This window comes from Onychostoma macrolepis, chromosome 18, assembly GCF_012432095.1.
Source record: "Onychostoma macrolepis isolate SWU-2019 chromosome 18, ASM1243209v1, whole genome shotgun sequence".
NCBI classification, from domain to species: domain Eukaryota; kingdom Metazoa; phylum Chordata; class Actinopteri; order Cypriniformes; family Cyprinidae; genus Onychostoma; species Onychostoma macrolepis.
Window position 1 is genome coordinate 26,807,544 of NC_081172.1, and position 14,000 is coordinate 26,821,543.

General features: G+C 36.4%; 1 protein-coding gene across 1 annotated transcript; it reads left to right on the forward strand.

Annotated features, from left to right (window-relative positions):
• The first annotated feature begins 930 nt into the window (after positions 1–930).
• pgr (progesterone receptor) lies at positions 931–13,003 on the forward strand. The gene is made up of 9 exons (XM_058751237.1): positions 931–1,215; positions 1,559–2,460; positions 3,319–3,428; positions 4,167–4,283; positions 5,630–5,935; positions 6,453–6,597; positions 7,514–7,644; positions 8,186–8,343; positions 12,187–13,003. Exons 2-9 carry the CDS (start codon positions 1,676–1,678, stop codon positions 12,340–12,342), a joined length of 1,908 nt encoding a protein of 635 aa, XP_058607220.1. The 5' UTR covers positions 931–1,215; positions 1,559–1,675; the 3' UTR covers positions 12,343–13,003.
• The last annotated feature ends 997 nt before the right edge of the window (positions 13,004–14,000 follow it).

The following is a 14,000-nucleotide window of genomic DNA, read 5'->3' on the forward strand; positions in this document are numbered from 1 at the left end:
ATGATTTGAAATTAATATTTCTACAGTTAAAACTTGTTAAGGATTTGCTCAATCTAACTCGAAAACCTGCATTTCATAGAACAGCTGTTTTTTATTAGTCAAACATTAAAAAATGAACATAACCAATATTACACTTTGAACAGATAATTGAACTTGATTCCTCATAGTATTAAATACCTGGACTAAACGATATGCTTTAGTTTAGGGCAAACATTTTTAATGTGAAAACAAGTAAATGATGCTTTGCTGCAAGGAAACGAGCTTCAAGAGAGCTTTTAACCGGCCTTCTGGAACCGAGCACACAAGAACAGGATGTTCACATCAAATTAATTAATGACCTCAAACAAAGATCATTCACAATATAAAACCAACCTAGAAGCCTTTTCTTAGTCAGTTTTTGCGGACTTTGCTGAGCATAGACGTCGCGACAATTTCAGTCGAATCATGACGCAAACATAGCCTACAGTTTACATTGTCTATAATTTTCATATTCAGTCTGGAAACAAATGTGTAACTTCTGCGTAGATAAATTAGAAGGACGTGTTATTCTCTCCAGTCGTGCTGAACACACTTGTTGGGTAATATTATAATGCATTTTATTTCAGGACTTATTAATATGTCAAATGTAGCCTATATTCCAAGCATATTTTATAATAGCCTACATAATACTATTTATTATTTGATTATTTAAATCTCCTGTTTAAAAACAGGAAAATAGACGTGGTATATATTTTAAAATTGTATTGCATAGGCCTACCTGCTGCTGCCATAATAAAGACCCATTTCGAATGTTTACGTGATTTTCTTCTTTTTCTGCTCCCAGCCGCTGTGGTGGAGCAGCTATGAAGGATTGATCTTTTAAATACTTTCCAGCATTTCAGAGATATAGCCTATGCAAATTACAGCGACATATAGGCTACAACAGTTACCTTATGGTGTTCGTGAGTACTCAGAAAGGGTTTAAACACTGAATTTTGAACCAATTTCTTCTGGTAAACTCCTAGATGTGGATTCGGACGGCAATTAAATTGCCACACGACCACACGACCCCCGGGTAATTCGGGGATTTTTACAGTGGTGGTGACAGATAAACACCGACATTCTGGATTCGGACGGCAATTAAATCTCCGACTACCCCCTGTAAATGGTGAAAATCACTTATGTCCCCAGAAACAATTACCGTCCAAATAGGGCTATTGACATACTAGACAAAAGGTGAGAAATTCTCTTTCTACAATTGGTTTGATTTATACTTTTGTCCCGAACTCTAGTCTTTACTATATATATATATATATATATATATATATATATATATATATATATATATATATATATAATGTATATATCACAACCAAAATTATCTTAGAAATTAAACTTTCATATCTTCACAACGTGCCATTGAACTGTGCTGCCTTTAATTTCTAAGGTAATATTAAATATCATATTAAATAGCCTATATATAGCCTATACTGTTATAAAATGATGTGAAATAAATATTCTAATTAATAAAGCAACTTTTTTTTTTTTTTTTTTTTTTTGATTTACGAATACGTCGTAGGGGCACTTTTGTACAGCCTCTTACCACAAGGAGGAATACACTGAGAAGGTTATGCGCCACAGATCACAACATCCAACCAAACAGTGAGGACGCATCATACCGGCCAGATTTGTGATAATGGAAACGAAAACTAACAGCAGAATGGACACTGTGGACACTTCTCTCGCTGATTCCACGGAGACGAGGACTGAAATAAGCAGTTTAATAGAAAAATTTACGGTCGAGAGTTTTGGGCACGGCAGGTCCGTGCGTAATTTTGGAGAAACGGGGTCTTTACGCAGCGGCGCGCCTGGATCAAGCAGCGACGCTCTGGATCAGCTCTCTTTCCTTGACTTGCCTCACGGTTCCAAAACGTATTCTGACCACATGGATGAATTTCTGAAAGCCGAAAGCGGACAGTGGAGCGCAAAAGCGCTTCTGCCCAAGGAGACAGCTGCTTCGGAGAGTGCGTTTATCAAAGATGAGAATGAGCAGTCTCTCATTATGGAACCACCCAACACTGATTTCGACCTCGGCTTAAACATCAGCGCCTTGGAAAGCTGCTACGACCCAGCCGAAAAGAAACAGCGGTGTGACTTTATTGAGGAGTCTTCAGCTTTGCTCTCATCTCAAGTTGCCCAACAGGTAGTTGTGGACACTTCATCTAACTTTCAGTTAGACATGAATCAATCTACATTGGTTTTGCCACCTCCGAGAAGAGTATCACCTTCTCTCGGTAGAGGTATGTTGAATTTCGATGGAGCGAGCACAGCTTCCGCGATGTCCAAAACGGACATTTCCAAATGGGTTTCACCCGCGGACTTTCCGTTCTGGTATCCAACCCCTAATGAAGAGCGCGCTGGATACTCTTCACCAGATGGGTTCATCTCGCGCTCACAGACAGTCTTCACGGCATTCCCAGGGTAAGAATATGTCATGTGTGTTGTGCCTCATTAAGAATTCAATTAAAGCGGAATTGTCGGAATTTAAAGTAGAAGAATTAAAATTATGTGTGTAGTTTTCATTTAATTATTAAGAATAATCATAATTTTGAAAATGTCACCTTTACAAATTTGTTTAATAACTTGAATAATTTTAATGTACATAATGGAACAACTTCTCTATTGTACCCCACTGTCTTCAAAATGAAACCTAATGGGAACCAAATGTGTTCTTGCCCAATGCCCATGTTTTCATTGTTCTGCTGGACAAATTTGACTCCATGGTTGTGGCCAGTTCATTGTGAATTCATCTTATGAACTGAATGGTAACTGATTAATGAGTTATGAACTGTACAAAATAACTTTTATAGGTTGTAAGTAAGTAGTTCTTCTAAGTACATTTTATAAAAAAAAAAAAAGTGGTGAGCCAGAACCAAATTCTTTCCAGAAGCTGGATTGAGCACATGTAGTTTAGCACTGAATGAGCTAACCATTAAAAATCACTTGATCAGAAAGTCAGAGGTCAGAACATATTGTACAGTGACCCTATTTGGTCACTTGTAGAACACTTAGAAACGTGTGTGTGTGTGTGCGTGTCATTGTAGATCATGGTGCTAGCAATGCCATGGTCATTGGTTTAATTCCCAGGAAAAGCAAGAACTGATCAAATGTACATGTGTTCCTTGAATGCAAGTGTCTGACAAATACTTAAATGTAAAATATCAAAGTAACATCTGCAGATTTACAACCATTTGGCCCAAATAAATGTTTGAGCCATTGGTATTTAAGATGTGCTTTGGTTATACCATCAATAGAATATTGTGTCTTGCTTACATTCAGGGTTCCATCTCAAAGACTGTGTGTTATATGTGGAGATGAGGCTTCAGGTTGTCACTATGGAGTTCTTACCTGTGGAAGCTGCAAGGTGTTTTTCAAGAGAGCTGTTGAGGGTGAGCAACATTGCGCTAAAACTACTGTAATAATTCTGTCAACATGTAATAATCTTATCTTGAAGACCCCATGAACTTTGCAAACTGCAGTTTTCCTCTTACGTTGAAGTATTTCGTAAACAGGAAACGTACCAAATAGGAAGTCTGAGAGGGACATTTTAAGGGCAAGTCAACAGGCTTCAGTTACCTCACAGCCATGAGCATTTTTGCTCCTGGCTAGAAGATGATCTTGGGGGTGGGACAGTCTCATTTTAGAGAGCATTTGATCAAAAACTGGCTTTTTTATTTGCTAAATGTTAGTTTTCCAAATTTAAGGAACACACTAGCATATAGTAAATGGCCTGAAAGCAAAAAAAAGATGTGGACTACAATCTGTAAAACATAAATTGAAGAGGGGTTTTCCCCCCTCCATTTTTTAGTGTTTTGTAGAGTGTTGTTGCACGCAGAAACTTTTTCTATCATTTTTCAGTGTATGTGAGTCATGGTGTATACAATGTCCCAGAAGACAGTTATTATCATTTGGACCAATGTTCACAGTGTTCTTTTTCTGCCTTGTTATTCTTCTTATCACTGAGGACAGATATGTAAGAGCCACTATGTCTGACCATGGCCATGTCACTATGACCTGTCAGCCTTGCTTCAAACCAATTCAATCTGTACCTTTCTCTCTCTCTTTCCCCCCTCACTGTACTCTCCAAATCATCCAACCAGATTTTTTTTTTTTTGTCTCTTGTCTAGGTCACCATAACTACCTGTGTGCTGGACGGAACGACTGTATTGTTGATAAAATCAGGAGGAAAAACTGCCCTGCATGTCGTCTTAGAAAGTGCTACCAGGCAGGGATGATGCTTGGAGGTATCTTTCATGTGACTCATGTTTTGTAAATATTAGGTTTTGTATTTATATATTAAATATATAATTTTTTCAAGCTTCTTGGACTTAATAGACTTTAATGGACAGTCATACTTTAAGATTGTTGAATATTTAAGAAGTTGAATACTTTCCAAAGGCCAGTCATATCAAGGTTCATATCAGAATCAAGGTTCCATTTGTTAACTATAATAGTTACACTCTAAAAAATTCTGGATTAAATACAACCCAGTGCTGGGTAAATATTGGACAGAACACATGCTGGGTTGTTTTCAACCAACAGTTGGGTTAAATGTTTAACCCAGTCTTCTGGGCAGTAACCCAACCGCTGGGGCTAAACTCCCCAATCGCTGGGTTCGTCCATATTTTACCCAGCACTTTTTAGTGTGTAGCATAAACTAACAATGAAAAATAGATTTTTAACACTTTATTTCGAGGTGTCCTTGTTACACGTTACATAATATAATAACAATACATTTTTACATGCAAGTAACCCTAAGACAAACCCCAATCCTAAACCTAAACATATAGTAAGTACATGTAGTTTACTTAAATGTATAATTACACTGTAACAAGGACACCGTAAAATAAAGTGTAACCAAAATTACTTCCAAAGCATTAATTAATATTGGTTTATGTTAGTTCCTACATTTACTAATACATTATTAAAATGAGAAGTCTGTCCGATTATTAAAATGTGAAGTTTGTTAAAATTATTTAATGGACCTGAGCTAACATAAATTTCCAATAAACAGTATTTATATTAACTGAAATTAACAAAGTTAAAGATTGCTAGTAACAGTAATTAAAGGGACTTTATTGTAAAGTACGTGAAAGCAGTGTAAAATGAATTAAAGTTCATTTTAAATAATTTATTCACCCTCATGTTGTTCTAAACCCAAATGACTTTCTTCAGTGAAACACAAAAGAAGATGTTTAGCAAAATGTCCGAGTTGCTTGTTTCTATACAATGAAAGTGAATGGGGACTGGGGTTGTCAAAACACTTCCATAAACGTTGCTCATATTACTCGCACACTATTTTCAAAATCTTCTGAGGTCATAGGAACAGACTCTAAAAACATCAACATGGAAACATGAATAATATCTCTGGATAAACTATTTCTTAATTTAAAATGAAATATATTTATAAGCCCTAAGCTTCTCACACAAATATATTTTCCGCATTAAAAGAAATTGTGACCTTAAAGATTAACTAACACTCTGGCTTCAACCCTAAAGACTCATTTAATTAGTGTTCTACTGTGCATTAGCGTAAAAGTGACAAGATGATCAAGATGGCCTCTCATTACAGTACATTTGTTTGTTACAGGCCGTAAGATGAAGCGGTTTGCGGGTTTGAAGGTCATGGGGTTGAATCCAGCGCTGGTGTTCCAGGGTCCGTTGTCCCTGCGGGCTGATGGTCAAACTGTATCTTCCCTGCCCTGTATGCCAGCGATCCGTGAGCTGCAGCTGTCCCCGCAGATGATCAGCATTCTGGAGAGCATTGAGCCACAGGTGGTTTACTCTGGCTACGACAGCTCACAACCAGAGCTTCCCCACCTTCTCCTCAACAGTCTCAACAGACTCTGCGAGAGGCAGCTGCTCTGGATGGTCAGATGGTCCAAGTCTCTTCCAGGTAGCACCCTTACAATCAGCCTAGTAAAAATCTTTAATGGAATCTACAATTCTGGTTCTGTGAGGAACCTTTACCTGTGGAAACTTTCCATTGCACAAAAGGTCCTTTATAATGGAAAAATGTTCTTCAGATTAATTAAATGTTCTTCACACAAAGAAGAAAAATTGTTCTTTTAAGAACTGTTCTCTGGTTATTTGGGGAACCCAAAATGGTTCTTCTATGGCAGTGTTTCTCAACCCTGGTCCTGGGCTCCCCCAACACTGCACATTTTGTGTGTCTCCCTAATCAAACACACCTGATTTAACTCATGAGCTCATTAGAAGAAACTCCAGGATCTCCAGTGTGTCAGATAAGGAAAACATACAAAATGTGCAGTGTTGGGGGGGGCTCCCAGGACCAGGGTTGAGAAACACTGTTCTGTGGCATTACTGTGAAAACCTCCTTTTGGAATCTTCATTTTAAAGAGTGAGTTCAAAGGCTTTACTAAAGATTTTTGTTGTACTTCTGTGTTTAACAGGTTTTCGCAATTTGCACATCAATGACCAGATGACGTTAATCCAGTATTCTTGGATGGGTTTAATGTTGTTCTCGCTGGGTTGGAGAACCTTTCAGAATGCCACCACTGATTACTTGTACTTTGCGCCTGATCTCATCTTGAACCAGTAAGTAACAGTAAAGACAATTGAATTAAAATCTTTTGAAGAGTGAAGGCCCCTGGTATACTTTGATCAAAATTGGTAAACAACATCATTTCGAAAACAAAATCAGGCCAAAACAAAGTTTGCTTAGGATTTCATAACAGCTTGCCAAAGCAAAATTTATGGAAACGTTTGCACCGACTGGTAAACACCTTTGAACTACCATTGGTCTATAGCTATTACATAATTGTAATTTCAACTGAAAGCAAAACTGACACTAATTTTTTCATGTTTTTATGGTAAATATGCTTGCACTCAAACAATTGTACTGTAAGTGATAAATAAGTGCTATAAATAAATGTGACCTGACTTGATTTGACTAGCGTACTATAATTGCAGAGCTGGTGCAAACATAACTACTTCGCTATGATCAGATGCTTTCTTAAATGCTTTAATGTTTTATTTGTTTATTGTGCTCTTAAGAGAATGGTTCACAGCACATATTTGCTTGCTAACAGTATACCACAGCTCAGGTATATAATATATATATATTATATATATATTAATAGCTAATATCTACATTCAATTAAAGGATTAGTTCACCCAAAAATGAAAATTCTGTCATTAATTACTCACCCTCATGTTATTCCAAACCTGTAAGACCTTCGTTCATCTTCGGAACACAAATTAAGATATCTTTGATCAAATCTGAGAGCTCCCTGACCCTCCGTAGACAGCAATGCAACTGCAATGTTCCTAGGTCCAGAAACGTAGCAAGGACATCAGTAAAATAGTCCATGTGACATCAGGCGTATATAACAGAATTTTCATTTTTGGGTGAACTAACCCTTTAACAGTTGTATATACTGTAAATGCAGTGAAGAACAGACATTGAGGTGTGCATATACTCAGTATTCTCATAGAACTGTTTACATTTTAGAGATCAGATGAGGAGGTCTCCAATCTACGACTTGTGCTTGGCTATGCAGTTTGTTCCACAAGAATTTGCCAACTTGCAAGTGACCAAGGAAGAGTTTCTGTGCATGAAGGCTTTGATGCTCCTCAACACTGGTAATAAATCCTCTCTGACCTACAAAACTCTTTCTGATTGACCCTCTACTGGTCAGACCAGTGTTCCAGAATGGAATATTAACAATTTGGACAATTAAAAACCAATGGCTCCATGCCAGTCTGCACGGATCGACAGAGATATGTATTTGGCAAACTGTGAGACCTTGAAAAGTCCAACTAAGTTTCAATTCCAAGCTAACATTTTTCAAATAACAACAGTAATGCCAAAGCAGTCTTCCAGCTGAGCTGACTACAACATTACTTTACTGATAGAATTTTTCAGTCGACAATATAAGTAACTGTGTAACTAAGTTAAAAAGTAATATCAAAGCTGCTGAAAGCTGTGTTTACGATGGTAAACCTCATTCTGTAAAACTGGCAATGCAGGATGCGGTCAGTGAAGATATCTTTTACTGTTTACAGAGTTGTCATCACTTCAGTGATTTATAGTAGGGACATTTCATTTATCTGTAACACTAATGCTGTGGTAAACTCTTGGCAGTGGTGTATCAGTAATGATTTAACAATGTATTTGTGACAGTTCCTCTGGAAGGCTTGAAGAGTCAAACACATTTTGATGAAATGAGACAGAACTACATCTGTGAGTTGACGAAAGCCATCCAGCTGAAGGAGAAAGGAGTGGTGGCCAGCTCACAGAGATTCTACCACCTGACCAAACTCATGGACGCCATGCACGAGGTACAGCACGAGTATAAAAAAAAAAAAAAAAAAAACATTTGAAAAGGTAGTTGCTGAACTTCAAGTTTTTAAAAGCATTGCAACACAATGAAATTTAAGGTCTGTTCGCACCAAGAATAACTACAATTTAAAAAGAAATGCTGGGGACCTATTACCACAACTTAAATGAATGCGTGGTTGCAAGTTAAAAATTCTAATTTACTGATTTAAAGCTGCAGTATGTAACTTTTTTTTTGGTTAAAAATGATCCAAAATCAATATTTGATCAAGTACACAACCGGCCAGTGTTCAAAACTATCACCTTACTTTAGCCCGATTCACAATGGTTAGCTTATAATAATGTTTTCTAATTTGAGTGGTACGGGTAGGTTTTTGAGGGGAAATTTGGGCATGGTACTGCGTCATTACGTCATGTCTGTAAACATAAAGAAGTTGTCCCGGCTACTAGGCTATCACATGTGAGGATCCTGCGGGTGGTGGATCGTTTATAGCATTTCTCACAGCAGCTAGAATAATTAAATGTATAATTTTGATGGTGGATTGTAATCCAGAAAGGATTATGTGTTTATGAAACGCATGTGAATGAAATTAAATTATATCCCAGTTTTAAATGTGCTTCTGATTACAGATTGCCTGGGATTACACAAGATTTGTATTTTAAAGAAAACCAGTCTCGAAGGGAGCATAATTTGCTTTTTGGATTAAAAGAATTTCTTAATATGAAATTCGAATGACATGACAATTAGATTAGACTGTACAGAAATTGAAATCTACACGTTAATACACACTATACTCATAGTCACGCAATACTGATGTTGTTAACATTAATAATTTGAGAATAAAGTATAACAATAATAATAATTTGCACGGTTTGATGTGGATATAAGCTAACTGATCGTTAGATTTAGTCACCATTTGTAGCGCGATTTATTGTAATGCTTTTTTTCCTCAGTTGGTCAGAACAAACGTGGCAGACTTGTTACATACTTGTTTAGATGAAAATATACGGTGAAAATTTTTATTTGGGTCATATATTCCAAGATGTAGGCTAGAATCTGTGATTGCGAAGTGCATTGAACATCCACATCGGTGCGTGACTGACTACCACACATTCACCTCAAAACATTAGATTCATCCGTGCTGGAGCTGTGCCGGAGCACATCCCACGCAAAGAAGATAATTCCGCAAGCAGCTACAATTCCAGATTTTCAAACAGAGATGGCGACAAAGAGGCAAAACTTACGGACTGCAGCTTTAAATAAACCTTTTAAGCTGCAAACATTATTTCGATGAGTATGGTAATGTTGACTGATGAGCGTGGCAATGTCACAATATGAACATCACAATATTGTTAATAATAAGTTAAAAAGGCAATTATAACTTTAAAAAAAAAAAAACATTTTTAGGGGGTTCAAGTGCGTAGTGCTGAAACCCTATTGTAATTGTTAGAATGGTCACGGATGAGCGATTTCCACGTAAAACTGATCGTGTAGACCAAACCGTAAGTCGTAGAGACTTGAAACTTGTAGGGATGGTAGTACTCTCACCGCCTACAACATGACCGAGGCTCGCCCCAATCGGCCTGACTGGGGTGCTACAGCGATTGAAAGTATCGGTCATAACTCCTAAACCGGAGTTATGATCAGACTTGATCGGGAGATGGTGAAAGTTTTGGGTATTTTGCATTTTTTTGCAAATCCTACTTTTGCGAACTAGTCCTAGGTTTTTTGCCCGATCGGAACCAAACCAGTACAGATAGATTCTCTGGAGAGTGAATATCAATAATTATCAAAAAAAGTTGAGCTTTCGATTCACCACCACAAAGGAAGGCCAAAACGTTCGAAGGAGGCTGGGCCACTTTTAGTAAAATGCCTATAACTCCTGAATGGAATGAGATATCTTCGCCAAACTTGGAACACTTATGTAAGAGCTCAATCTGAGGTCACAGGAAAATAATTGCGGAGATTGGCCACTTGGTGGTGCTATAACTAGGCAACTGTTTGTCCTATCAACATGAAAATTGCTGTGCACGGTCTTGGTCCAAAGTGCCACAAGTATCTATGGGGACATTTTTGTATCTCAAAAAAACATGGCCACTATTGGCCGATGAAATTTGAGCACCTATTAGACAAGGTTAACGGAGGCCGATCGGAACGAAACTCGGTGGGCCTATTTGACCCGGGAGCAGTATCACATTTTTTGAGGGCGTAAGCTATTGTACATTGCGCGGTTTTCCGCACATACATGTGATATTTGTATCGAATTATATACTTCCTCATTCCGAACAACTTTGCCTCTAGAACCACTGCTGTCAGTCAATCTGTTTTTTAAATGATTGAGAAGATGTGAAAAACCTACTTTTGCGAACTAGTCCTAGGTATTTCACTCAATCTGGAAAAAAACACAGCAGGGCAATTCTCTGGACTCTCTAGGTCAATAATTATCAAAAACATGTTGAAATTTACCCTTTGGGAAGCTATAACGGGGTCTTTTAGAAAAGGGGCCTGTCCAAATATACCCTAAAGCCTAAATGAAAACTCAAAACTTCACAAAACCCGCTTGGCACACGCTACAGGAGATTCTAAACAAACATGCAAAGTTTCAGGGGGATCGGACGCTATAACAGTCATAAACGTTATAAAAACATCATATTTCTATGGTAAATCACCTGGATTTGCTAAAAATGCTTTTTTAAGAATTGATTTAGGTGGTTACAGGCTTGCTAAATAATATGTAATGTCATTTTTGTACTTAAATACCTAAAGCACTTGAACCCCGGTAATCGCTGCTTGCAGCTATATTTAAAAATGTATATATATTTAAATTAAGTGTTATAAATAACGGAATTCCAGTTTCAAGAATGCCTTGCATGAGTAGAATAAATATTGAAATTAAGTGTTATTTTATGTTTTAGATAGGGGGAAAGACATTTTAGACAAGTTAAAAGAGTTTATGTTATGTTGAAGATTTTGTGGTCACCATTTTACTGACAATTAAATTTGTCTTGTAAACTGTATTTTGATATACTTTGATTTACATTTATTTGGAGTAACTTTTTTTTTGAAAGAATCAACTTGAATACATTGTGTATATACAATTAAGTTCCTCTAACGTAATGGTTGCACTATTTTACAGTATGTGTACTTGTACTTACAGTATTAGTTGCCTATCTAAGAAAGTACTGGTAATATAAGGTAACTACATGGGGTAGGGTTAGGTTTAGGGGTAGGTTCGGGGTAAGTACCTAGTTATTGTAATTACTAAAATAAGAACATAGTATGTACATAAGTAACAGGACTGTCAAATAAAGTGCTACCACCATAATGTAGTTTGACACAATTTCATTTGAAGTTGTCTTAACCCAAAAAATTTGATGCAAACTTTTATGTATTTTTTTTAAGCCAAACCATTTGTTTTTAGAGCGTATAAACATAACGATAAGAAATAACTATATTAGCATGCACACCAACGCAGGACAATAATCTGTTTATTATGAGAGCTTGATACATACAGACAGTATACAGTATGTTGTTTGCTGCTTTAAATGCACAAGCTCTTTAATGTCAGGTGGATTCTGATTGGCTTTTAATGATTAATAAACCTTTCTTGGCGTGAACAAACCTTTAATCTGTTGTTTTAGAACACATTGTAATAAGCTGTGTGATGTCAGTGTGAAAAATACATGAAATGAACAGTTTATCTCATGTATCAAATCTTTCATATGAAATAGGTCACATCACTATTGAAGCGGCTTTATTCACGTCATCACTTGTAAGATATCAGCATGCAAAAAAAGAATGATAGGGGAGCCTGAAGTGTGACGTTGACTTTATCTTTGTATAGATTGTAAAGAAGGTCAATCTCTACTGTTTGAGCACTTACATCCAGGCGGACGCCATGAAGGTGGAGTTTCCAGAGATGATGTCAGAGGTCATTGCGTCACAGCTGCCGAAAGTGCTGGCGGGAATGGTCAGACCCCTCTTGTTTCACAACAAGTGATCCAGACAGGAGGCTTTGGTCTGTGCTGATTTACATCTCTGATATATGTGTACCACATCTAAATAACATAGACATGCATCTTTCCATATACAATCATCCCCTTATAATAGTCACAAGTTCTGATCAAAATGTGGTAGTTGAAAATCCAATCCTAAGACAACATGTAATCACGCTGTATTATTAAACCTGCTATTGCCTTTTACAAAACATTACAATCTTACATAAGATGTTTTTGAACATTTTTATGATAAACACACAGAATGTAACTTAGACGGTCTTAACATGTGCTAAAAATGTGGTGTATTGATTTTTCTAAGTTCATTTTCATTTTTCAAATGAATCCTTAAATATTACTCAAATTTTAACATTAGACTAATTTATGGTTAAATTATAAACTTTTTATTTATTAATTTTTTTTTTTTTTTTTTTTAAATCCTAGATTTTCAGGAAATGTGTCCGAGTGTGATGAAAAGGAAATGCTTGTTTGTCTCACCCTGATAAGTGTGAAGTGGACCGTTTCCATGGTCAGATTTCACGAACGCACAGTGCCAGGCACCTTTGATTGTACTTACATTAACACAGTATCTGCTCACGTCATGTCAAATTAAAAGTACATATGAAGTATCTAGTAAAAAAAAAAAGAAAAAAAAAAAAAAAAAAAGATTGCATACAATAATGTTTGAAAGACAAAGAGCTCAATTGCACATCGGCTCAGCCATCACTGTATAATTAATGGATCACTGTATAATTTGATCCAGTCTGATGTTTATATTTAAAGCAGAATATGAAATGTTTTATCAGAAGGCAAGCCCAGGTGAAAAACAAGTGCACTTCCATAATGTTCTTAAAGTGCTCTATTTTCGCGCACTAATTTTGTACTCAATATACTAAAAATGATTCTTTAGTACTTCTTAAGATAAACTTAAGATCATCTAAGTGTACTCAACTGTGCTATTTTGAGACACCATGAATATGAACTAAAATGCACTTTTAACATATTATCTCTGTATTAAAAAATGTATTTAGTTACCACTTCCCTTACGAAAAACACGTTTATTCAAATGTTCTATTACCGTATTGTCCCGAATATAAGATGACCCCCCTTTTTCCAGATGTACCTTTTGGAAAAAGGCTTTTTGAAAACCAAATCTTGTTTTTTTTTTTCTCTCTCTCTGTAAAACACATTTTTTCTTAAGTTATTTTCAAATTGCATATTTTTCCTATTTTAATTTATGTTTTGAAAGTATGGTAAATACTGGTAAAATGTACCAACAATGACATTGAAAAATATACACTTTTTGATATACCATAAAAATAACAGGTAGCCCATCTGATTTATATAACATTTAGGCTATCCATCTCATAGTAGCCTACTAAAATTTTATTAACAGTAGAAGTGAAATCTTATTGTAGTCTTCAAATGTGGGTATAGTCTTATGTTTTAAAATCACTTACAGAGGAAGTTTGGTCCCATCAGGCTAACATGACAGTCACGACTCTGCCGCTGTAAGCTTTTCTTTTTATTTTGTTTTCACTCGCGATATTTACATCACACATTACATTACATTACATTACATATTTCACGGCACACTCGTTTTATGCGTTTTTTGGCGCCACCTATTGTTGTGGGTGTATTACTGACATGTCAAAGTCTAGAC